Genomic DNA, 24,731 nt, shown 5'->3' with positions numbered 1-24,731 from the left:
TTCCTGACAGACAGGTCAGCCTCAGCCACCTTAGCAGTCTTTGTATCATTTCAACACGAGGGAGTCTGAATTGTGCCCATTATTGCAGAGGGTGCTTTTACAATGGTGTTAAATTCTTCCAGAAAGAGCTTGCCTGGCACGCTAGAAGTGGATTTGTTGTTTCTTCAGGCAACGCATTCTCACTTGCCAAGGTCCTGGAATTAAACACTCAGTAACTTCTAGGAACAGCGGTTTTCATTTCTGTTTGCCTTGCACACAAGGCTCATTCCACCACTGACACTTCAGTGTTGATACTGAGGTATAGGCAAAGTTTGAAGCCAGAAAGAAAAGGCTGATGGATAAGGTCAAATATATACCTAGCTTTTGCTAAAATTCTTTTGGCACTTAAATGGAAAAGGTTAAGTCTTTTTTCCCCCAATATTTTAAAAACGCTAATGTCCATGTTCTTAATAACCCAGCTAAATACTGACTCAAAAGAGATGCGTAATTTTTTTACGGGTTTCTCAGGGAGTTCCGCACTAGCCGGACAAGGGATCCTCTCTCCATCCAGCACCTCTCATGGGACCGGATCGCTTCGCGGGGCCGCGGCCGCCCCGGTTGCTGGCCGCGCCTTCAGCCCGCGGTTGACCCGCGAGCCTCTGTGGCGCTGCTCAGCGCCGGCTCTCTCGGTCACCGGAGGAGCGTCCGTCCCCTCGGGGCTGGACCCGCACCCCCTGTCCGAGGGGCGAGGGGCAGCGGGGCGAGCCCGGGGCGGGCGGAGGCGCTCCCCGAGCCGCCGGAGGAGCGCCGGGCGGCTCCGGTTTCCGAGGCGGATTTAACCTTTGCGGCGCGGGGCGGGGGGGCGGCAGCGATGGGGCGGGCGGCGGGCAGGGCCCGGGGCAGGGCCCGGGGCAGGGCCCGGGGCAGGCCCGGGGCAGGGGCCGGGGCGAGGCGGCGCCTCGGGCACGGCGCTGGGCTGGGCTGGGCGCGCAGGGCGGCCGCCGCCTCCCGCCGCGGGGATGAGCGCCTCGGCGGCCACCGGCGTGTTCGTGCTCTCGCTCACCGCCATCCCCGTCACGTACCTCTTCAACTGCCTGGCGGCCACCGGCAGGTGAGAAGGGACGGGCCCGGCGGGGTCGGTACCGGCGGCGCGGGGTGAGCGGGACGGGGCGGGCGGCGGAGCGGCCGGGTCCTGCCCGCGTCCTCTGAGGGGAGCCGAGCCGGGATGCGGCGGCGGCGGCCGCTCGGCCCGGGACCCCGTCTCCGCCGGGGGCCACCGCCCGCAGCGCGTCCCGGCCGCTCCCCCGGGGCTCCCGGGCCGGCGCTGCCGCCGAGGGCGGCTCCCGCTCCCCGCCGGCACCCGCAGCCTCCCCCGGACAGCCGGCAGCAGAATCCAGCTCTGTGTCAAAGCCGTGGGAGAGCTCCGGCCCCGCAGAGCTCCCGAGCCGCGGGCTGCCCGCGGGCACCACGGCGAGCGCCGCTGGAAATGACCCTGTGCCCTCGCTCTGCCAAAAACCAGGATCCCGGGAGAAACCGCAGGTCTAGAAAAGGAAAGTCTTTCCTCCTAGCAAAAACCGCTTCGCTTAAAGGTCTGTGTGGTATTTTGTGATCCCACAGCCCGGGGTGTTTTGCAACTTTACTGCACAAATATTTGCTTCTTGTTTTTAGGGCTTAGCTACATCTGTTCCTTCCTCATTTTCCTCCTTCTGGCCCATAACTGAATTTTTTGTTTCTCATTGCTAGAGTAATGTCAAATAACACATGGTGACTGACTTGATTAACTGCCAATATTTATTTCAAATTGATAGACTGCAGTGAAAAGTCACTGCTATATTAACAGCTGTAATGGTATGAAGAAATTCATCACTGGGAAAACAGACTAGCAGAAGATTCAAAGCATAAAATAAATCAACAAGCTAGTACTGCTCATCCTGACTTAGAAAGTATGTGTGCATATTTTCTGAAATATTTGGTCTTGCGAATTCTTTGCAATAATTTTAAGTCAAGTTTCACTAAGGTTGATATTGTCATAATATAATACGTTCATACACAACTTGTTTTCTTGATACAGGGTGGTACTATGCATGAAATGATGTACCAGATATTTTTAGCTTATGCTTCTGGACTTTACCAAATTTTCCCCTTCATTTTTTTCCCTTGCACAAGGACAAAAGTGAAGACTGAGGAGGAGAATCTTCCCTTAAAGAGAACTAAAGATAATTTACACCCTTAGATCTATGAAACAATTTTAAATTGATTTTCCTAGCTTTCATTTTCTTGGAGAAGGAGACAAATTTGCTTTGTGTCAAAGATTTTTTTGTGCTTTATGCCACTCCCACTGTAAATGCAGTAACATTATAGCTCCATCTCCAGGGAAAAGATCCTTTTCCCTGAGCCCACCTGCACTGATCACTGAACCCACTCAAGTGGTCCTGCCTTGTAGGGCTGGAGAAATCTCTGGTAGCACTTCCCTAACTGACCATTCAGCCCAGATCCATCAGAGGTGCCCCACATTGCTACTCCTATTTCACAGGACTGATGTAGTTTCTTTCTGAATTTGTAATTTCCTGAATAGATAATTTATTGCTGAGGTTAGACAAAATGTCCCAAATGATCCTTTTTGGCTTTGGAATGTCTGTGGGTTTGATCCTCATCTTTTATTGCCCTTTAATTTTCCCATAGTTTCTGTTTATCTTAGTATAAAAACTGATTTTAGTCAGATAAATCTAGATTTCTGGATATGTTGTTTATCTAGTTATTTTCATATTTTCTTTTTTTAGCTGATCACATGTGAAAAGAGAAGCACATGAATTCTGCAAAACTATAGCATGAATATTATGGTAGACTAGGCAATAAACTTTAATATCTGTATTTTAAATTATTCAAAGTTACTTTATGAGTATGTGTGTTTGAGGAGAGCTGGCTGAAGAAGTAAAATTCTGTTTATCTTTTAAATTCTTCCCTTTTTTCCCCCTTTTTTTTTTTTTTTTTTTTTTACATACTGTTACAGTCCCTGGGTAATCGTTGCAGTTGGATTGCTGGTTCTGGTTCTTATTGCTCTGTCGGCTCGTGTTCTTGTCAAGAGAAAGCCACCCAAAGACCCTCTGTTTTATGGTATGTCCTGGGAAAGCTGAATGTCCTGGCTCACAGCAGTGAGGCTCACTCATAGCTTTGCTCTAGGCTGCTGTGGCTCGTGCACTTTACCTTGCTCACCTGCAAAAATGGCAGGTTGTGTTTTCCTCTCCGCCTCCTTTTGGTTGTCCTTTCTCCTTTGCAAGTAATGACAACAGTCAAGGCTGTAAACTTCATGTGCCCAAGATATTTGAAAGGTTGCACAGTCCTTTCTACAGACACTGGACTTCTGTGGAGGCTGTGCCTACAGCTCTACAGAATTTCACATTCCTCAGAAAAGCTTCCTAAGAGCTGTGTTCACCAACCTCTAAAAAATCCTGAGCTATATGGAAAAGTCATATTGTGTGTTAAATATCTGTGACCTCAAAGCTGACACATCCAGTTCGATAGATCTGAATAGCCTGACAATTTATTGGACTGTAAAGAAACTGTGTGATTCCAAGTATTTATTATTTTTTTTTTCCTTTTTCTTATTACAGTTTATGCTGTATTTGCCTTTACCAGTGTAGTGAATCTAATAATTGGGCTGGAACAAGATGGAATTATTGATGGATTCATGACTCATTACTTGAGAGAGGTAAATAATAGTTTGTAAATGTAAATAAAATCTTCACTATAAATAACTTTTCTGTGTATTTGTCACAGAAAAATAGCCACTATACTTTCAAAATGATCTTCTTGAATTTTATAGTGGACCTGGTTCATTATTGTTCTGGATAAAACCTTCATTGCCTTGCAATCTACCAGGAGAAATAACGTAGCTTTCAAGCTCCATTGCTGTCACAGTTAACTTCAGTAACACCGTTCTGTGTTAAATTTCTGTGGGAACTGAAGGGACTGCACGTGATTGCAGAAATCCGCAGATAACACTCAGGACTGGATGAGTTACCACACCAAAATGTATTAACAAGAAAACAAAATTACTCCTTTATTTTTGCCTAATCACTTTACTAAAAGGAATTAAAGTAGAGTTAAAAAATGATGATGCCAGATACCTAGTCAGCAGAATCTGTTGGCTGCTGAATATCAACATCCACCAAAAATAGCTCAGTAAGAGCTTGACAGGAAAGTCGCTGAAGTCATTGAAAAGATTCCATCAACTTAAGCATGAAATGAGTTGGATCCTACAAGGTTATATGTCGACATCCATATATTCAGTACTGCTGTAGATCTCCAGGTTGCTAAATATATCTGCATTTGTTCTATGCTAAATCTGTCTTTATTTCATAGTTTTTTATCACTAAAATATGGAAAAGTCATATTTTCATAATGTGGCAGAGTAATGCTGACAGTCACACACAGGAGTTTCCCTTCCATCTTGCACCCTTTATTGCAAAATGTAGAACTCATTCAGTTGTGCCTGGTCCTGCCTAGGTCAGGTCTCTGCTTGGAAATGTCTATTGTCAGTCTGAAGCCTACCACTGCTAGAAGGATCTCCAGTTACTTTTCTGAACTTGTTTCTTGCTGTTCTTTATTAATTGTTACTCTTGCTCTAAGCACTGTATCTGTTCCCAAACGACCATGGCAGGGTGAGCCGTACCTGAACACCGCCTACGGCCACGTCATCTGCTACTGGGACGGCTCCGCGCACTACCTGATGTACCTGCTGATGGTGGCAGCTATTGCATGGGAGTGAGTCTCATTTGGGCACTGTTCACTTGGCTTGCATTCTCATATCATCTGCAAAAGCCTTTCTTTCCCATGCACTATTTACATTTTTATTTTGGGGTGGTTTCGTGTCATAGGCTGAAGCAACGCTGTTAAAATTTCATTACTTTCAGGGGTTCTACCCTTCCGCTCAGCTGACTGAGCCCAGAACATGCATGAAGATGTATCCTGTCTTCACCCTGCAGCAATGTAGCACATCTACATGGCTTTGTGTTAGCTGAAAGCTGAAAGATGATGTGCATGTGTGAAAATAACTTGTGTTTCAAATAAAAAATTTATGATAAGAGTCATGTATTGCTTAGCACCATGATGATCTCTTATCCCTGTTAGAAAGTGATGGGAAGTTTAAGAGAAAATGGTTATTTCTAAAGATTCTTATGCTTCTTGCTGTTGAATAAAGAGTTTGAGAGAATAAGTACTTAAATTCCAGAGGCAAATGTACATGCTGGTAATAATAGCATTAACAGTATGAAATTAATTATTAATTGTTTTATTGTCCTGTACGGAATGTGATGTGCAAACTCATGCAGTCATACTTCAGAGGAGTGACACAACAGCAAATAACTGAGTATGCCCAAAGCCTGTGGTGTCCATGTGATAACCTTGTCCCACACCAATGCAGGATTTCTCCATGACCTCTCTCAGAGGCAAAATCCACTCTTGACTTGTGGTACAGATTTTAAAAGCCTCTGCTTGCTAAAATACAACCCCAGCAATGAGTATAATATTTAGGGTAGGGAATTTTTAGAAATAGTTCAATAATTATGTCTTGTTTTCTTTTGTAAACAGACAAAGCTATAGAACCATTGGTCTCTACTGGCTGGGTTCCATTATCATGAGCATCATTGTCTTTATGCCTGGAAATATTGTGGGTAAGGAAGTAATCTATATGACCATCTTTTTCCTGTGAAACATTTTCTAAATTCAGCATTGTGCTATTTATATTTTAGTGCAGTGTTGGTTCATTTCTGTAATAACATGAAAGAGGAATTTTAGGAATATCAGTAAAGAGACACAAGATACTCTAAAATCTAACTGTGACGAAGAAAAGATGGAGACTGGGGAAAAAAATACACCTTTAAATTTACTTTGCTTTCAAGGGGAAAAAAGAAAGTATTGTGTTTTGATATATCTATAAGGCTTTCATCTAAACCAGGTTTAAGTAATGAGACAATAATGTCTCTTAGTATCAAAAAAATATAAATCTTACTTTGCATAAAATTTCCAATTTGCTTAGAAGTCTGACTTTTCAGCAGCTTACAAAGGGCATCCAAATCACCTTTAAAAGTAAAATCTGGAAGTTATTCTGTTTTCAAACTAAATTTAACATTCCTAGATTTCTAACATAAACACGTGCATTTCTAAACATGTGCATAGCCGTGCTGTTAGAGGTGAGGATTGCAATAAAAATAGTTACATCATTGTTACTGGCAGGTGATCCATTAAGGGTGAAACCTTTCTGAAGAAAAGATTTCCTTTTTAGCTGAACTTAAACTTTTTAGCTTTAGTTGACAAATGCTCAGCTGAGAAAAACACACACACAGTTGATGTGTCTGAATCCTGCAGCCAGCTTTTGGGAAGGTCTCTTTGGTGCTGCTTTTTATGCCAGAGGAGGAATATTCATGGTGCAGGCTGGGGCCAGCCCAGCTCCCTTCTCTGCAGATACGCTCACCACAGAGAGAAGAGCAGGTTTAGTGGGACTGTCCCTTCCTCCCTCCTCTTAGAAAGCCTCTCAAGAGCATGCCTTCCACCTTCCTTTCTGACCCACAGCACATTTCTCTGGTTTACCTGAGGCTGAGGAGAGCTCTCTGAAAGTTTTGTCCTCAATACAGCCCTTTGGGAGAAATCAGCACTTGGGAAAACAAATGCAGTATCAGATCTTGAAAAATGGATACTTTTTTCCCCCCATTTTAGAAAGAATGAGGTCTCTATTTGAAGCAGGTTCCATTGAGAGATTTGGAAGCTGTCTCATCCTGTGGGATTACCCAATGCAGAGTGACAGATGGGGCTTCCCATCTTCTCAAAAAGTCCCTAGTTCTGAAATGGCTTCCTGTCTCACAGGCTCTCTTTTACCTGCATCTCTGCTTCTATTGAGCACGTGATTTTCAAGAGGATTTGTGTGTTAACAGCGATTTCTAATGTTTTATGTTTGTTTACCATAGTTGCTTCAGGTTTGATGTTACATAGCATATTTTTTAATTCCTCTGCAACAGAGCTTACAAATTCTCATAAATCTTGTAATAATTTTTTAACAGGTAAATATGGAGCAAAAGTGTGTCCTGCTATTTTCCTAAGCATACCATATGTGTGCCTCCCCATATGGGCTGGGTTCAGGATTTATAACCAACCTTCAGTGACTCATGACACTCCAGTCAAGGTAATTCTGTTGTATTTCAGTGCTGGCTACTGTTAGGGCAGCTGAAATGTGCTGGCTGATTCTGGTGGGTTTTATAGGTCCCTTGGCAAGCATGGAATGGGCTGTCACTGTTCACTCTTATGACAATTGTTGTCTGGCTCTGAAGACTGCAAAATATCTATACTGCAGGACTATTTCATTATGGTGGAATAAAGAAAAAGCAAAAGAATTTCATGTCTAGAGTAAAGAAGCCATTCATAGGTGTGATTGTATTTCTACCCTCTATCTATTCAGTTTCTGTGTCAGATTCTTAGCTGATGAAAATACTGGCATTTACCAGCTTCATAAAGCACCACAAAATCCTGTAGAAACAGTGCAGTAAAGTACTCTTCTGCAGATGACTTACAGATTTAATGTAATTTAATAATTTTTGTATGTCCTTTCTCTAATGTAAGATTTTACAGGTGACACACTGTACATAAATTGATATGAAAATTCTTTACACATTTCTTATAAAAAAATCTGTAAAAATGTTTACTTAAAACTTCTTAGACTTTTGCCTTTGAAATAACTAGATGGGTTGTAATAAGATTAACTGAGCCATCAAAACAATGCATTAATAGTTCATGCACTGTTTTATTTTTAAAAAAGTCTAAAAATCCCTGCAGTACATAGCACAGAACAGATATTTTAACTTTTAGTGGCTGTAAGCAAGCCAGTTTATTGCCACAGCACTCTGTACCAGTTGTAAGCAATATAATGAATTATTATTTTTGCATCCCAAGAGCTCCTGAGTCTCAGTCAGGTTCATTCTGTACCTGCAAACATGGGCAGAGATGAAGGATTAGTGGCTGCTCAGAGGCAGCAGGCAGCCAGAGTGCGAGTGGCAGAGCCTGTGGCACAGAGTGACAGCAGGCCAGGCAGGACAGACCTTCCCAGAGAGGTGTGAAACACCAGCCAGCCACCCACCCATTCTTCAGGAGGAAAGAGGAGCATAGAGACATGTTCATATCCCCTCAGGGCTGAAGAATACCTGCAGAATCACACCTTTTAGGGCAAATCCCAATGGAAGGCAAATTAGAGGAATCTTCAAATGCTAAACCTTCTGCACAGGCTTATAGGAAACCACATGTCCCATTCCAAAGCCTTTTGAGCTGCTTTATTTGAAGGAGTCACTAATTCTGGCCAGGAACACATTCTTTAGACTCATCAGGTGTAGTTAAAGGTAGTGATGGCAACTTCTACTGCACACATTAGTGACAACAGCCTTTGTGTGGAGCATGGATGAAGGTTTCAGTTTGTTTTCCTGGTATTAAGAATACTGCAGAAATAGAAATTATAGAAAATATGTGATGGATTGATTATTTGCTGAAATATAGCCATGTCTCCTGGGCTTGCCAAGAGATAAAGTGCTTACCTAGGTTTGATATTTTAATTCATTCAGTATTTCAGAGGAACTTAGATTTAATAGTCTATTCCAAAAAGAGAGTGCAGGAAAAGCTGGTGACCTGAAAATTTAAGATTACACTTCTTTGTGAATACTTTTTTGGAAACCTAAACTTCCTTGCCCAGAAGGTTGTAGAAAAACCCTTGATTCCTTTTACTGGGACCTCATAGCCCACACAAGCTGTTTGTTTTTCAGAAGTTGCATTTAATCTTCACAGATAAGTTATGCTCCATATCTGAGCATGCCTTTAAACCTTAATGTGACTACTCATGAATTTTTCATGCGACTCTTTCAGTCCCAAATTAAGAATTGTTTTCAGGAAATAATTGTGTTTAATGCTACTAATCAGTGAGCTAATCACTGTAAGTCCTGAACATATCAGTAGATCATTTGGAATTAGCTGTAAAATTAAACTTTTTTTAACTATAATTATTCAGAGTTGGCATTAAAAGATTTAGGAAGAAAATATAACAATGGTTTTAAACATGCTGTTGTTAGTATACAGGAAAATACATACATGAAAGCAACAAAAGCAAAGTGTATTCTGTTGGCCAAGGTATACATTGCTATAATATTATTACAAACCCATTTGTTAAAAAATATAATCACTGTGGGGCTAGAGGAGAGGTATTCAAATTTTGGTTGTTTTCTAGTAGAGGAGAGCGTGCAGGGGAGTGGAATGGAGCTATGCCCTCATTTGGAATCAAGCCAAGCTGTGCTGCAGTCTTTATAAAGCCCAACAGATTTATCTGCAAGTATATCAGCTCAGAAAAGTTTAATATAATTTAAAATTCTTTAACAGAATACACAAACCCAGATTTGTACATGAATTCTGAAGGGACTGACTTTTACAGACAGCACACAAGATTATTCCAGTTCCTTAAAACTGATGATGTAAGAAGCCTCTCAGAAGTTATGGAAAATAGCTTTTTCCTGGAAGTGAGGGAAATTGCCAAGTGTGCCTACCCACTTCCTTGCTGCACAAAAGAACCCCTGGGAGATCTGTGCAGATTCAGCGTTGTTTGTGGTACATGGGAAACCTGTGGCAGGCCAGCTCTGCTTGGCCAGTGCTCTGAACACGTAATTCAATTTAGCATGGGGTGATGGGACTTTGCTGGGTAAAAGAAAGGTAAGGAAAAACTACTCTGTAGCTGAGGCCTGTCAGCAAAGTGCATCCTGTCTTTTAAATCCTTACTTCAGCTTTTTTCCTTTTTATTTTTAAGCTTTGCATTTTTATTTTGTTTGCACACCTGCATAAAGAAAAAAGGTGTGAATTTTCTGTACCCTGGCAATTTCACAAATTAGTACTGCACCAAAGGTTGATTCCACTTACATTGGCTTTGTCTCAAAACCCTCTAAGCACAAAGTTCTATTGTAGCTTTGTGACTACAGTAAATACGCACATCCATTTAACATTTAAAGAGGAATATTGAAATATTTGAAAAGAGGAGATTACATGTGTCTATAAGCTTCATACATAGTCCAAAAGGGAAAGAAAATGTATCAACTCTCCATTATCCTAGGTAGTCTCTAGTTGAAACTCATCCATAAATTACCTTTTTCTTTTATAGGAAGAAATATTTGAATATAGACATTCTTTGCAGGTAATATTAAAAAATACTCCCACACCAGTACACTGAATACTGTGAAGTGACACCATACTGCCAAAACCTGTTACTTGTGTTTGAAAATCAAACAAAGGTGTCAGTTTTATTTTCTGGAAAAGATCCTTTAAAAGAAAATCAGAAAAATACTGCTATGAAAGGGATGGCTTATATGTTTGCCACAGCCTTGTTTTTGTTAATCTGTAATCCAGATCTTGTAGTATTTACTCAGAAATTGTGCTTGCAACATTGGTTCTCCTGTTTCAATAACTTTATTATATCTTGATCCTGTGTGCTTGTAACTGTGCCCCTGAATCCTAATTTTTGTTTTGCACTTTGGAGACAATTCCACAAGTGTATAACAGGAAGGAAAGCAGGTTTTTCTTTTGCTGTCTACATGCCAACAAACGGCCAATAAAAAGGAAAAGGAAATGAGTAACAAATATTCATGGGGAAGTTTTCCCTCTGAGCTACAGAAAGATACTCTGATGTGTTTATAATGTTGTCTGTGACTACACAGTGCAGAAAGTGTAGCTCAAATTATTTCCATGGGCCTTGTAGGTTTTACTGTGTAGGCAAAGAGATGCCTTTGGTTCCCCCAAGCCCCTGTTAGACATGGAAATGGCCTTGGCTGTGCAGAGTGTGATCCCCTCCCCTCTGGCCCTGCAGCAGGGGGGATTCCTGTGCTGAGGAAAGCAGCCACGAGATCAGAGCTTGATGCTGGAGGTGCCTCAGTGCCAGCCCAGGAATGCACAGCCTTCAGTGGCAGAAGTGGAAAAGGAAGGGTTTCCACACGCTCAATACACACACCTTTCATTGTCTGTTTCTGCATTGCACACTAAGATACATTATTTGCTCACTGAACTCAGGAGAGGACTCAACCAGCCACAGAAAAGCTTTTATTTTATGCCAGTGATAGTTCATTAATTTTAATAGTGTCACAAGCTGCTGAAAACCAGCATTCAATAATGAGATGATCCTCCAATCCTTTTACAAAGCATACTAGATTTAACTTCAATAAGTTTGAGACAAACCTACATTTCTCTAAGGCTTTTCTACAGAGGGACATTCAGGAAAACAAATTATTTCCAATTACAAAAAGACAACTTTGAAGAAGTTACTCTGCTTTAAAGCCTTAGGTAATTGCACAGTTAGTGTTCATTTGATTTGGGTGGCTTGAAATGACACTAATTATTGAAATGGCTTCAGTTGGATCCATCCATTTCTAGACTTTATTCAGATTAATTTTCTTCACTACATGCTGTAAAGTCTGGAGCCACCTTTTTAGGTGGAAATCTTTCTGTGTCTGAAATCAGTGCATAGATGTGATGTTTCATGGTGTTCCATCACTCCACCTTCTTTGCAGTGACTGATCTGGAGTGAAATACTTGTCTGGAGTGACATGGGACCAGGATGTACTGACTGAACTCGTTCTGTGTTGCAGGTGGTTCAGGAAGTCCAGAAGAAAGGACTCTTAAGACGACCAATAGATTTAATGTTAGCTGCATACCTCATCCTAGCCACGGGGTTCTGCATATTTAGGGGCATGGTAAGTTGAACATATTTTAATAATTTAAGCTAATTTTCAGTTGAACTTTTAAATTTGAGTCTGTATGAAAAAGCATGTACATTGTGGTCAGGGGAAATCCTGTAACATTTGGGTTCAAGTAAGCCTCAGATATAAAAGGATAAATTATACATGATAACTATTGGTGCTTTGCTTCTCCATTTTGTGCTGTGTGCAGCATGTTTTTCAAAAGAAGGTGCACAATCACCAGAGTAAATAGCATCCCAAGAGAAAATCAACACCACCTAAAACTGTTTTCTAGTCTGTTCCATTTATGGCCAACATGGAGACAAAACAACTAAAGTAATTCTGTATTCATGTGTTTCCAAGCAATAATGCATATTTAAAATTATATACAAAACCAAGTTAGCTTACACTGCATGAGAGAGAGAACATTTCCACCTAAAAGGAAAAAATATTATCCGTGTTACCTGAACAACACATTGTTTCTACTTACCAAGAGACAAGTTTTAAAAATGGTTGCTCTCTAAGCATAGTAGATCGAATTAAAATTTCTGAGGGAAGGAAGCAGCAGTGAAAATGCTTTCAGGAGTAAATCCAGTAGTAGGTAAACCTATTCCCTTGTCAGCTCTAATGCATTTTCTGTCTTAAGCAGAATGAAGCTTGTGTATCATTCAGTGAGCACAGCTCAAATGTTTAGGCATCTCAGATAACTGCCTGCTTGCTTGATTTGTAGATTTGATCCTTTCTAGAATAATTCAAGTAGAAGGTGATGATATATACCCAGCAACATTTTATTTACCTAGTGCAGATTGTCCTTTTGTAGTTGTGCTGCTCACATTCCTCTCTCACCTCCTGTTTATCTTAAAACTTGCCTCTCAAACATTTTTTTCTTCCGATTTGTCAGACTGCTTTGTTTCTTATTGACCTTACAGATCATGTTACTTCAGAACACCACAGATACAGGTTAAATCAGCTTTTACAGTTTACCTGTAAACTGTAAAACCTGTGGACTGTTTTCTTAATTTCTCAGAGGAATTTCCTTTGTTGGTTTTGAAACTGGGGTAATTTCCTCATATATTTCCTTCACCAAGCAGGAATTGCTTACTGGCCTTGCTTCTACATACAGAGACCAACTGAACATCTCTGTGTGAGGCGCAGGAACCATAATTTTGTGCAAAAGTTCATAAAACACAATCCATTTTAGTCCACTCAGACCTCCTTTTTGGATGTCCATGTTGGAAAGAACAGAGAGGAAAATTGACTATAAAGGTTTGCATTACCCCCTCAGAGTCACACAATAAAATGTGCATCATTTAAAATCAAGCTGTGCAAAATTCACAGTTCAGCCCTGTAACTCAGGCATTAATGATGCCACAGATACACCCAGGGACAGCTGCTCACATGGATAGCTCAATCTAGAGCAGACTTTTCTGTAGTAGTTTTAAGGCCTACCATGAAAAGGAATTGTTTTTGCAATCTTTCCATGTTCATTTGGAGCTTTTTCTTCCTACCAGAATGTAAAATCAAATAATCTCTGCTTTTCTACTCTCAAAATTTATTACTTTAAGTAACACCTGTCTCATGCACTGCTCTCCACTGCTACCTTGTCCCAGTGCAGTTCTTTTCTTGGACTACATCCATATCTTGCTAACCTAAAACTGGGTGCTTATCCTGAAGTTTCCACTCTTAGAGAAATTTTCCATTGGAAAGTTCATTTGGTGGGATCAAAGGCTATTTATCAGAGCAGATCAATAGCAATTATACCTTCACAACAGCATAACCAACTGACTAAATTCTCTTCCAGTCAAAATCTTCTTGCAGGCTGCCAGAATTTCCTCACGAGCCCACTGAGCAGGGGCTGAGAGGAGGCTGCATTTCACCTTTTAATTGGTGATCACATGAATCACCTTTGCAAGCTCCAGGGTAGCTGTGCTGCAGACTGTGAATGCACCTCTCAGGATGGTAACACACATCAGGTTGGCTGTTTCAGAACAAATTGATCACTGGAAGTTTTAAAACTTGTTCTCAGATTGCCCTGGACTGCCCTGCTGAGCTCTGCCGGCTGTACATCCAACTGCACGAGCCCTACATAAAGGATCCCGCTGCCTATCCCAAGCTCCAGGTAAAGCACCAACTGTGCAGTGGTAAGGAGTGATTTGTAAACTGCTGCGAAGATGAAGCCATGGGTTTCAGACATGACAAGATCAATATGGGAATTCTCATTCATGGCAAGTTAAAGGGTATTTTTAGTACCAATTCTAGCCATTGTAGGATACAAATGCCTTGCTGTGATAAGCTTATCTTAGGTTCAGATTGGTTACATGGAGCTACACATCTAATTACTCAGGGTTCTTTTAATACAGCCCATGAAACAGATCTGCATGCTTTTTATGTTCATTTCTCTTCCTTAGAAAGGTAAAGTAGGCTTTCAGTCTGGAATTATGGAGCAAGAAGGGGTGTAATAAGACTAGATTCCTTAAGCTCACATTGCACTTCTGTCCCCACTGGCACACTCTTGAAAAAGGGCACTTCATACAAAAAGCAGTGCAGATGAGGGATTGTGTTGCTTCAGTTCTGTAGTATTTGATGTTGACATTCTTTTGCAGGCCTGGCTGCTGCACAGGGACAGGCCCCAAAGCAGTCAGAGGACACAGGGGTAAAGAAATGAGCAAAAACCAAGTGTCACTGCTGGATGAGTTCCTTCTGGGAAAGGGGGGGCGTGGATGTGTCTCCCAGCTGAGAGTGCAGTGGAGCCTGACAAATCTCCCTGTGTTGTATGGACAAGGAGTTAAGCCAGGCATGCTCTCAAGATAGTAAGGGGCAGGAATACATGTCCTGGATGAAGTGGATATGGATGGGGCAAGGAGACAACAGCCACCAATATTAGGAGAGACCTTCGGGTATCTGGATCCAGTCAATGGTATCCAGGTGTGACAAAAAAGCCTGGGAATCATTGCTGCCAGAAGTGTAGTTTTGAGTAGTCTCAACTTCTCAGTAAGCAGCTGACTGATTTTTAAATGCATCTCCCTCACACTGCAAAGTAACTAATATTTGTGTTTGAAATGCAGATGCTGGCGTACATGTTCTACTCGGTGCCATACTATGTGATTGCTCTCTATGGCCTGCTGGTGCCTGGTTGCTCCTGGATGCCTGATTTGACCCTTATACATGCTGGAGGACTAGCTCAGGTATTTTGTTGCAAAATGTTCTCTTTTAAATTACATAATAATAAGTAGAGACCTATAGAATCAGTAAGGAGCCCATGCAGGTTTTGTGCTGATGTAATCCAGATCACCTTTAGTATCTGCAAAAACCCCTTAATTTAAGGGGGTGGAGAATCAAATGTACTACCCTCTGATGACCACATTCTTGCTTTAGCAGACTTCTCTCCTTCTACACAATGTTTTTATTGGGCTCATTTAAAACTTATTAAGCACCACACACTCTTTAGCCGGGATCATGAAGGAAGCCCGTCTTAAAGCTGTGACAGTCAGTTGTAAAACAACCCAACAAAACCCAAACATGACACAACAGCACAATACATTGTTTCCATAATATGTGTTGGCCAAGTAGGTAGTTTGAAATATATAAATGGAAATAGTATCTCCTTGTCATACAAAATGTACGGCATCAGTGGATGATGTTGAGAGAACTCAGGGAACCTCCTGGGCCACGAACCACAGTAACACCCAGATGTGTTTGTGTTGCCAAAGGCAGACAATGATCATATTTCTTTTACTCATTTCATTCTGTTTCTCTTAAATAAACAACTGCAGTTAATTACTAAATGGGGCTGATGCTTATGAGAAGGCTGACAAAAACAAAACAATTCAACAGGAACTAGTAAATTACTTATGACAGACAGATGAGCATTAAACAGATGAGACACAGGGACAATTGGTTTGTTCTGTACATAGGAAATGAAATGTGTGTGCTCAGAACATCCAGGAAATGCAGAAAATAAGCACAATAATCCTGCCACAATATTGACAACATAGGGACACAGCAATAACTGTAATTCAAATACCACTATGAGACAAACACAAACCAACACTTGGTTCCTCAGGTCTAAGATAATCATGGATACACACCACAATCCACTTTAACTGCCCAGTAAGAAGGGTGGAGTGACATTTTCTATCTGGGAGCAGTTAACAGAGAATAGGACTTTTTTCTTCCCTATAAGTTTATAGAGAATCTTGAACTATCATGTAATATCAAAACAGAATCTAGCAAACATTAATGAGGAAGTTTAGATGATCAAAAGGTATAATAAATACTCTACAACTGTGTTTGGCCAAAATCTAATTAAAAAAAAAGCACAAGCTAGCTATGTAGGCAAGGCTGTGTCAGGAACTGTCCTCTGAGATTTGTCACGTTCCGTAAATTGCCCAGACAATTGGGAAAGGAACCTCTCCTTCAAAGATTTTTTAACACAACAAACAGTAAATCATTAGTCAGAGTGTGCCAACTATCACAACCTTGCAAATTTACCAGAAGGCTCAGCCTCCCAGTCTGGAGGTGATTTTTTTTTGTTGTTTTGGGGTTATATTTTTTTCCCCCTTCTGTATGTTTCCTGTAACAAATAATCACTTTTTTAAACAGCCCTTTGTACATTTTAGATGTGTGAACGCTACACTTTGTGGCTGAAGTCTAAAACCCCTCTGTTGTTCATTGTGGTTTGGCCTCAGGATGTCCATTTGAACATTAGACTAACACCCAAAATTTCCCATTTCACTATTTAAAGCTCATCCTGGCACCAGCAAATGCTGTGGGCTGACAGAAACTGATTAAGAGAACTCTATGTTGCTGTGCACTTTTCATATTTTTTCTTGCTTCAAAAAACAGTAGTTGACATTTGGGAGGGTTTTTTGTCATTTTTACTTTAATGAACTGCAGGATGAACCTCAGTCATCCTACAAGTGAACATGATTTAATTGATTTGGCTTGGTAAACTGTGACCAACCTGGGATGTAAAATGTGAGAATGAATTGAGGATTCTTTCTAGATTACTTGGGTGTTTTGTCATTTTGAGGCAAAAAATACATTTGCAGGTTTGTTTACTGTTATCTTAAGTTAAAACACTTGTTTAATTGATAATTAAAACATATGTAGTTACCAAAACACATTTTGCTTCCTCTGACACACAAAGGTCCAATAAAGGCAAGTATCTGATGGTGGAAGCAGTGGGCACTGCTCCCTGGGAATGAACACTGCTCCTACAGATGGGGAACATGGAGATTTTAATTATTTTTATTTCTATCATTATGATGTACGTTTTACAAAAACAAGTCACAAAATACCATGTGATGCATCTAAACTAAGAACCTCCAAAGTGCCTACTAGCCTTTCACACAGACACACATTTACTGATTTTCAGAATTACAAACAACTCTCAGCTTGAATGACTCCATTACTAACATTCAGACTCCAAAATCAGTTGTGACCCAATAATTTCTAGACTTTCTGAAGCTTCAGGAGGAGCTCTTTGAATTTCAGATGAGTGAAGTACCAGGAGCTTTGATGATACGAAAGGGTTGGGACAGCCTCTGAACTTAATGAAATTGGTATTTCCCTATGCAAGTGAGCCACGTGAGAAGGGATGAAGAGTCACAGCCTTGCTAGCCAAAATCATTCTGTCCCAACTCTCTGTAGCACATTTCTCTGTTTTCTCAAATACAGAAAGTTTACCTCTGCTCCCTCTTAGTGTTTTCCATAACCCTGCCATTTTTGGTGGCTGCTTTCTGCAGTGCTTCTTGTCTACCAGTGACCCTAAACCCAAGGAATGGATTTTTCTAGGTTACTCCCCCTCTATTTGATGGCTTTCTTGGGCTCATGAAACCAGGTCCAAACCCTTCCAAAGTTGTAGTCTTTGCCTGATTTTAGTCAGCCTTAGAGAGAAGGCACAGAGTGAAGAAGGACACCTAACCTTTTTCTGGGTCCTTCTCTGTCCTTAACTTCAGGGTAAAAAATACTTTAAGTATTGCCTATGATTAGGCAAGAAGGCAAAAAATATTGTAAAAAATCCAAATCCAGACTGCTTCATACAGAGAAGCAGATGAATGAGAAGCAGGCAGACACAGACTGCAGTTGCCAAGCTGGGCAGTGCCACATCCAGCACCAGGCAGCTTCCAGCTGCTGTGGGAACGCCCGAGGAGCAGAGCAGCCAAGGCTTCAGGTAACAAAGGCTGGATGTCAGGCATGTAAGGCTACCTTAGAAGGTTACCTGCAGCATCTCATCTGGTTGATTTCTCAGCCAAGGCTCAGGGGTATGTTGGAACCTCAAAATTCTCCACTTGGAGAGGGGATCAGTAACAAAGCACCGAGGAATGGCTTATTTTCTGAGAGACCCCAATCACGGTGAGGTAACAGACTCAAGGTTTCTCTCACTGAGCCCACCCTACTGCACACAGGCACGGAGCTCTGCAGGGACTGACAGCTCAGAATTAGGGGTTTGGTGCCAGTCTGCCTGGTACCTGAAGGAAGAGCAGGCCTGAGCTACTGATGAGTGAGAGATCTGCTTTTAAGACATATCCCCTGCTCCAAGTAAGAAAAAAAAGAGGTGAAAGAAAGAAAAAAGAAGTAGCAGCAGAGAACAGTAATAGAAGAGAAACACAGGAGATTAAAGGCATAACACAATTTTCACAGAGGCAAATAAATAAAAAGAAAAAAACAAAAAGACTTGACAGGCATAAATAGCCTCCTTGGTAATGAAAGAAGCCATGTGTTACAGTGAAAAACAAGCCTAATAAGCAATAACTTCATTATATGGTGCATCATTAACTACTAAAATCTTTCTAGGTTACAGACAGGACATCATGTTACTGCTTTTTGGTTTTACAACAATTAAAGCTCACTAATGTGCCACAACTCCTGTAAGAGACAAGACCACACAGTAAGGCTTGGATACTCAGGCATCTTGGAGGCTCTGGGAGTTCTGGGTCTCTCAGAAGCATCCCCTTACAGTCCCTTTGGACAAAGCTTACTATGAATTATGAGAAATTTACTATCAACTTACTCTGATGCACAGCTGGCCACTCTCACAGACAGGCAGGCCTCACAATCCTCCACAGAGAAGTAGCAGCTTTGCAGCTTCTTCACCCCAGATAAGGCTTTAAAATGCAACTCAGAAGCTCTCAAGTGTCTGGGGGAACACCAGACAGCCGAAGCCTCCTGCCTGCAGCCTGCTCTGCCTGGGCTGAGAAGGCTCCCACACCAGGAGAGGGAGCAGGGATTTGAGCAAGCCCACCCAGGTGCCAAAGGCAGGGCCTGCCTGAGGCAGGTGAGAACAAATGGGCTGCAAGAGACAGAGTGAATCACCAGGATGATATAAAAAGGCTGGTGACAGTGTGCCCCTGAACATCTGTTTGCTGTGCAATAGCTATTTACAGAAACATACTAAGTGGCACTCTGCTGAAGTGTGTTTGTATTTGATTTCGTTGATTACTTTGTTTCCTGGCTCAGGTTTGCTCAATGAGCTCTCCCAATTCAGTTGAGGTGGTTGGAATCACCTGAAAACCAATTTCCGTTTCTTTTTTGATGGATGGTCTCAGCCTAACCTTTTGCTAGGGTGGTGTATTAAAACACCTGCACTTTATTTTCCTTTCTACTTTGCTGTGACCAGAACCTTGCTCTATGTGAGGCCAAAATGACTCCTGCTGAAGCCAGAGCAGAGGATGTGATTTGGCCATAGTGTACTCCTCTGTGTTCTAAATTCCTGGTGTCCCAGTGCACTCCTTATGATCAAACTGATCTTTATCTTCTCAGATCTCCTCCACTGCTAACTAACTAAATAGTAATAAAAAAATTGGACATACAATAGTTAATGTGAATGAGCTGTGGCTTGAAATAGCAGGTAACAGATGGAAACAAAAGACACCAACTATCCTGACACTTCTATCTTTAAATGTTTGTTTATGCTAAAAATATGCTTCAGGCCATCAAGCCTGTCTGTGCCTATAACCTTCACTGTATGCTCAGTCTATACTTCAGAACAGCTCCAGCCCAAAACCCAAATATTGAAGACATTTTCTGAAATCATCAGGATTTCAGAATCCTGATTCTGAGATCAGAATCTGGAGCAGTCTAGGTTAAGAATTAAAAAATCCAAGCCCAAACCAGAACTAACATAGATTCCAAGACTTTCCTTTCTAACTTTACTCAGAGTGAGTGTCTGGCTGCTCCCACTGATGCCTAACTCCCAACAACCCTCCCAAGCAGGTGGGTGAGAGCCCTCCCCATGTCTGGGCTCTGCAGGGATGTGCCCTTCAGTGGCCACTTTTCTGGTGAAGGATCATGGGCCCTCTATCACAAGTTATGACCCAGAAAGCCGGGGTGGAATCCTGATGAAATGATCAGTGCCACCATGTGCATAAGACAAACCTCTTACCATGCCACTGATGGTTCCAGTTATGCTTCATACACCAAGATATTAATGATTTTAGTTTAGACTATATTTTTATACCACTGTGCAAAAGTATGATGGATAATTCTGAAATAAGAATAAGGGCTGGCTTGGAAAATGTCACTGGAGATGCAGACTTGCATGCAGATTATGCCATCTTTCCAAAAATATACATCAACTTTACCTTTTTTTAATATATGTGTTATATACACACCACAGGCTCAATTTTCCCATATTGGTGCTTCTCTTCATGCTCGAACTCCTTACATCTACAGAGTCCCTGAAGAAGCAAAAGAGTTTTTCCTGATATTGAACATAATGTATGGGATTCTTCCCCAGCTGTTCGCTTACAGGTGTGTCAACAAGCCAGAGTTTTTTATGAAACCAAAACAAGAAGAAAAAACAGAATAGCAGAACTGTTTCCAGCTCCTGTCCTTGGCTATGTATATAATTGGGTTGGGATGTAACTGAACTGCTTGAATGGAACCCAGACGAAGCGTGTAAGATGTGTAAAATTGCACAACTGTGTAGTCGCACGGTCTGCTTTGTTTATCCTACTGAAAAAGGGAAAATAAAGACAACTGCCTTTAGCACCACTTCTCAACATTGTGACTTTGCGCAGCAGTGGATTGCCAGTTTCCACAGCTATTTTTAAGTAAGCTGCTTTGACAGTTTTAGAAATACTGCATGAAGTTAAATAATAATAATGATGTCAGTGTTTAGCCTCCGCACGCTGAAGAATAGCAGTGCTAGCAGTCCCTGCACAGAGCTACTGCACAACATGAAGGTCAGCATTATGAAGCATGAAAAATTAACATACATAACTCTGTCACATGCACATGTTTTATTTGTCAAAAAGTATGTCTTGTGGGTCAACCTTGTTAAAAATCCCAAGAAATCTTTTAAGAAGCAATCAACTCTTATGGTAAGACTCCATATATGATAAGCAAATCATATAGTTTTGTTAATTCTCTTCAGGATTCACTTCTGCAAGGACTGCTCACCTGCTTGAAGCCGAGCAGGTGCTCACCAGCACTTGTGGGCTGGGCACAGAGGGCTCAGGGCCATGAGCCAGTGGGCTCTGGCTCGTGCATTTCCAGAGAGGAGGGGTTTTGGCTGTGTCTCTGCAGCTAATTTGGCTAATGCTGCTGGCTCAGAAACAAGCAGCAGCAAACACAGCGACCTTGGTTTGGGCAGCTTATGCTTCTGTTTGCAATTACAGCTATTTCTATGCCTTCTATGTGTATTTATATTAAAAGCAGTACCCCTAGTGCCTTTCTCACAGATGAAACTAGCTGAAACATTTTAACTGGAAACACTTTATTTGGGTATGTTGACTTCTTGGTGTTTTGATAGAAAGAATTTTATTTTTAAGCCTAATCAGTAACAAGGAAGCAGTTCACATGGCTGTGTGTTGCACCCTGCACGAGGGGACCTTCAGAGCACTGAGAAATTCAGGCTGTAACGCTCTCCTGCTGAACACCACCGTGCAGGTCCCACCAGCAGTCAGAGGAGACGCCCCAGGTTTTACACCTCCAACCAAAGGGGCAGGTTCAAAACAACCACAGCTCACCTCAGGCAATGCTTGTTGGCACCCAGCATCCCTGGTGCAGCTCCTCAGGCTTTGGGATAGCTCCATCCCAGTGCCTCTTCCCAGGGAAACAAACCCAGTGCTGCCGGGCTGTCACAGGACGTGCTGGCTCACAAACAGGTATTCGAGCCTCTGATGTTACTTCTGGTGTCTTTAAAGAAACTTTGAATACATTCAAGGTGAATTTAATGACCTCCTGTTATCCAGAAAAGGCAAAGTACAGAAAAAATAAAGATCTCACCTGCACTTGTATCTATTATGGTCAACTCATGTTAACAGAATGTTTTGCTTTAATACTTGACTTACATTAATACCTCACATTATTACACGTATGAAGCCAAATATGACGCTAACTTAGTTGCTTACAACCTCAAACCTTACTCCCAATACACATTCCAATAAATTTATTCTGTAAAAACAATACATTTTTTTTGTTTCCTTTTTTGTTTTGTTTTGGTGGTTTTTTTGTTTTTTTTTTCCTTGTGGTTTTTTTTTTTTTTTTTTTTAGTTTTTTACAGTAAACTCATCAACTACAAACCTTGAATACGCAAAAGATGTTCCAAGGACAAGCATAACAAGGATTGATAAAACCAGACTAAATATGTTTTCACAATAAAAGCTGGCATAAAAATAAATAAAAATCTCTATTATCACAATAGCAACAATAATGTACACAGAGTAATGGATTTGGAATGCTTACTTACTAGTCTAGTTCTATTTCCAAAAGGAAAAAAAAAGCCAGAATGACAGCATCCTTTTTTAAGCCTTTCGTTATTTAAAATTGATGTTTTGTTTTGGTTTCCCATAGGGCTGTATATCACAGTAAGCTTAAAAATGGAAAGCATCCAAATGAATGATTTCAAATTGTGTTGGCATTGGAAAAATCCTTGTATTAATCTAAAGAAACACAAAAAGACTTTCACTAACTCCACATATAGGAACTAAGTCAGATAGTGTACATTACATCATGGTTTGGAGAAGTATTAAGAGTATAACTAGCTAGGTACTTCTAATAAGGAAAGGTATTTTATTATATTATTGAACTTGGCGGTGATTTCAGCTGAAGAAGAATTTTTCTTTTATGTTGTAAATTGATCAAAACCCAAGAGAGAATGGATATAGGAAAATTTAAAATTATGTTTGTGTGTGGAAGATTATTGTAGCATTGTATGGAGGGGACTAATTTCTAAGATTTAGTTGTGTTTAAAAAATGTTGATTTAGAATGATATAATTTAGAGTTATGCCTTTTCTGTCTAGAAAAGGAATCTAAAACATGTTCAAGTATGCAATATCTTCATTAACCTCAGCCACTGGAAAAAGGGCAACTTCATGCAACCAAATAATATGAAAATCAAAAAGTAACCCTTAGAAAAAAGGGTAAAAATGTCATTTCTGCAAACACAACAGATAGGAATGTGAATAATGTGCATACAAACTGGGATGCTGTTGATGGTACTAATGAACAGATGTGGTGACTCATATCAAATCCAAGAATATTAGACAACCAAACATGTAACCTTCTTGTATTTTCCCTTAATATTCAGCAGTCATTTTGTTGGTTAAGTCTGAAAGAGAAAGAGAAAAAAGTCACATTTAATGTAAGAAATAACATGCCTCATCAAACTTGATACAACTGATGGCATATTTCCACACTTAAAAGTCACAGGTACAAGTGACACCTGGTCTGTTCAAACAATTTTTTTTTTCCTAGAGAAAACTGCTTTGCTACATCAACTAAACATAACACTACAAAATATTAATGAGCACAGTTTAAAAGTAAACATTTAGGGCTGTATTCAATAGGCAGCTCCAGTGATGTGTGTAGGTGGGTTTTTTCACTGCACTAAATCACTGATGGGCTTCATGCAGGAGCTTGGGCACTGCTGCATTCCTGGATGTCCAGCCACAGGAACACCCTCTTGTTCAAATACACAAAAGCTTAGCAAGCATGAGCAAAGATAAACATTTTCATCTCTAAGGGATTCAGATGCTGCTTCTGAAAAGGAAACAGTTTGGCTCCAGTTCACTGTAAGGTGATGACAGAAAAGGAAGGAACTCCTACTTCCACGGCTGAGTCAAGGTCAGCTCTTGCTTTCCCTGACATTAGCGGGATCAGGCTCAGACTCTGCTCATGGTGAATATCTACGAGCCTCAGTTTCCTCAAATTGAACAGAGATGGCAGAATTCACCTGATGGCCTTGGGACGTGTTACATTAGCCAGCAACATGACAGCATGCAGTGCACCATCACCACCCACCTCTGACCAAGGCACCCCTTCTCCTACAGCACTACAACTACTACAGTACAACACTACCCCGTGTTTGGACAGTGAAGTTCTCTCCTATGACAAGTGGTTGTGAACAGTAAAAATGGAAACCTGTGCTTTCTGTGTGGGAGCTCCTGGTACATCCTAAATAACAACACACAATCAGGGGTTATTAGCAAGTGCTCAGCGTGCAGCCATGGTTTACAGGAACTACCGGAGCCCTGACTCCCACAAAAGGTGTAACCATGTGCTGCCCATCCAGTACATCACACTCCAGAGGCCTCTCCTGTTTCAGTCAGTGAGATCACACTTAGAGATGCTTTGAGAGGGGATTCACTGCTGTTCCTTTCCCTTCAGATTCAGACACCATTAAAACAACTATACATGATCAGTCAATCAAACCCTGCTTTCTGCTAAGGTTCCCACTGCTAACACGGTTGGTTCCTATGCTGCAACTCTCAGATCCAGCACAGAAAGATGTCCTTTTAGACTATGAAACCTTTGCAATTATTAACCACAATTCCCTTCTGGGCTATGTCCAGAAGATTGGGTAGGATCATTCTTACGTGGGGTGCTGGGAACATTAACACTTCCCTCCACACTGTCTCACAGACACAGCTGCTGGGCATGGGAGGGACGACAAAGAGAGATAATGCAAGTCATTCTCTAGGGTTTTCACAGTTTCCAGTGCCATGTTCCATCATGACACACATTTTGCCTCCTGGGTGCAGTGCAGATGCCCCAGAAGTCAG

At 41.2% G+C, this 24,731-nt stretch overlaps 2 protein-coding genes across 7 annotated transcripts in view; one reads left to right on the top strand and one right to left on the bottom strand.

Annotated features, from left to right (window-relative positions):
- The first annotated feature begins 915 nt into the window (after positions 1-915).
- Positions 916-22,133, top strand: TM6SF1 (transmembrane 6 superfamily member 1). 6 transcript variants are annotated; one of them, XM_086849847.1, is made up of 10 exons: positions 916-1,090; positions 2,990-3,093; positions 3,591-3,688; positions 4,640-4,743; positions 5,569-5,651; positions 7,035-7,156; positions 11,631-11,735; positions 13,747-13,839; positions 14,786-14,905; positions 20,461-22,133. In XM_086849847.1, the coding sequence occupies exons 1-10, from the start codon at positions 999-1,001 to the stop codon at positions 20,530-20,532; spliced, it is 993 nt and encodes a 330-aa protein (XP_086705973.1). In that variant the 5' UTR covers positions 916-998; the 3' UTR covers positions 20,533-22,133. The 6 variants fall into 6 exon arrangements, with proteins under 6 accessions (XP_086705973.1, XP_086705972.1, XP_086705975.1 ...); XM_086849846.1 differs by having other exon boundaries at positions 20,341-22,133; XM_023947222.2 differs by lacking the exon at positions 916-1,090 and adding an exon at positions 1,332-1,568 and having other exon boundaries at positions 20,341-22,133.
- The window catches only part of HDGFL3 (HDGF like 3), a 38,211-nt gene continuing 34,426 nt past the window's right edge, over positions 20,947-24,731 (bottom strand). Inside the window, exon 6 of the mRNA XM_086849851.1 lies at positions 20,947-23,278. Coding sequence (XP_086705977.1) covers positions 23,273-23,278 — 6 coding nt within the window. The 3' untranslated portion in view covers positions 20,947-23,272. The remainder of the gene's footprint in view (positions 23,279-24,731) is intronic.

Source organism: Cyanistes caeruleus, chromosome 13 (assembly GCF_971803275.1).
Source record: "Cyanistes caeruleus chromosome 13, bCyaCae1.hap1.1, whole genome shotgun sequence".
NCBI classification, from domain to species: domain Eukaryota; kingdom Metazoa; phylum Chordata; class Aves; order Passeriformes; family Paridae; genus Cyanistes; species Cyanistes caeruleus.
Note: the sequence above shows the minus strand (reverse complement) of the source record. Positions and strands in the feature narration are given on the sequence as shown.

Coding starts and splice junctions, on each gene's coding strand:
- TM6SF1 (XM_086849846.1), top strand. CDS start 999: ATGAGCGCCTCGGCGGCCACCGGCGTGTTCGTGCTCTCGCTCACCGCC. Junction 3,094..3,590: donor CAAAGACCCTCTGTTTTATG/GTATGTCCTGGG, acceptor TTCTTATTACAG/TTTATGCTGTATTTGCCTTT. Junction 7,157..11,630: donor CTCATGACACTCCAGTCAAG/GTAATTCTGTTG, acceptor TCTGTGTTGCAG/GTGGTTCAGGAAGTCCAGAA.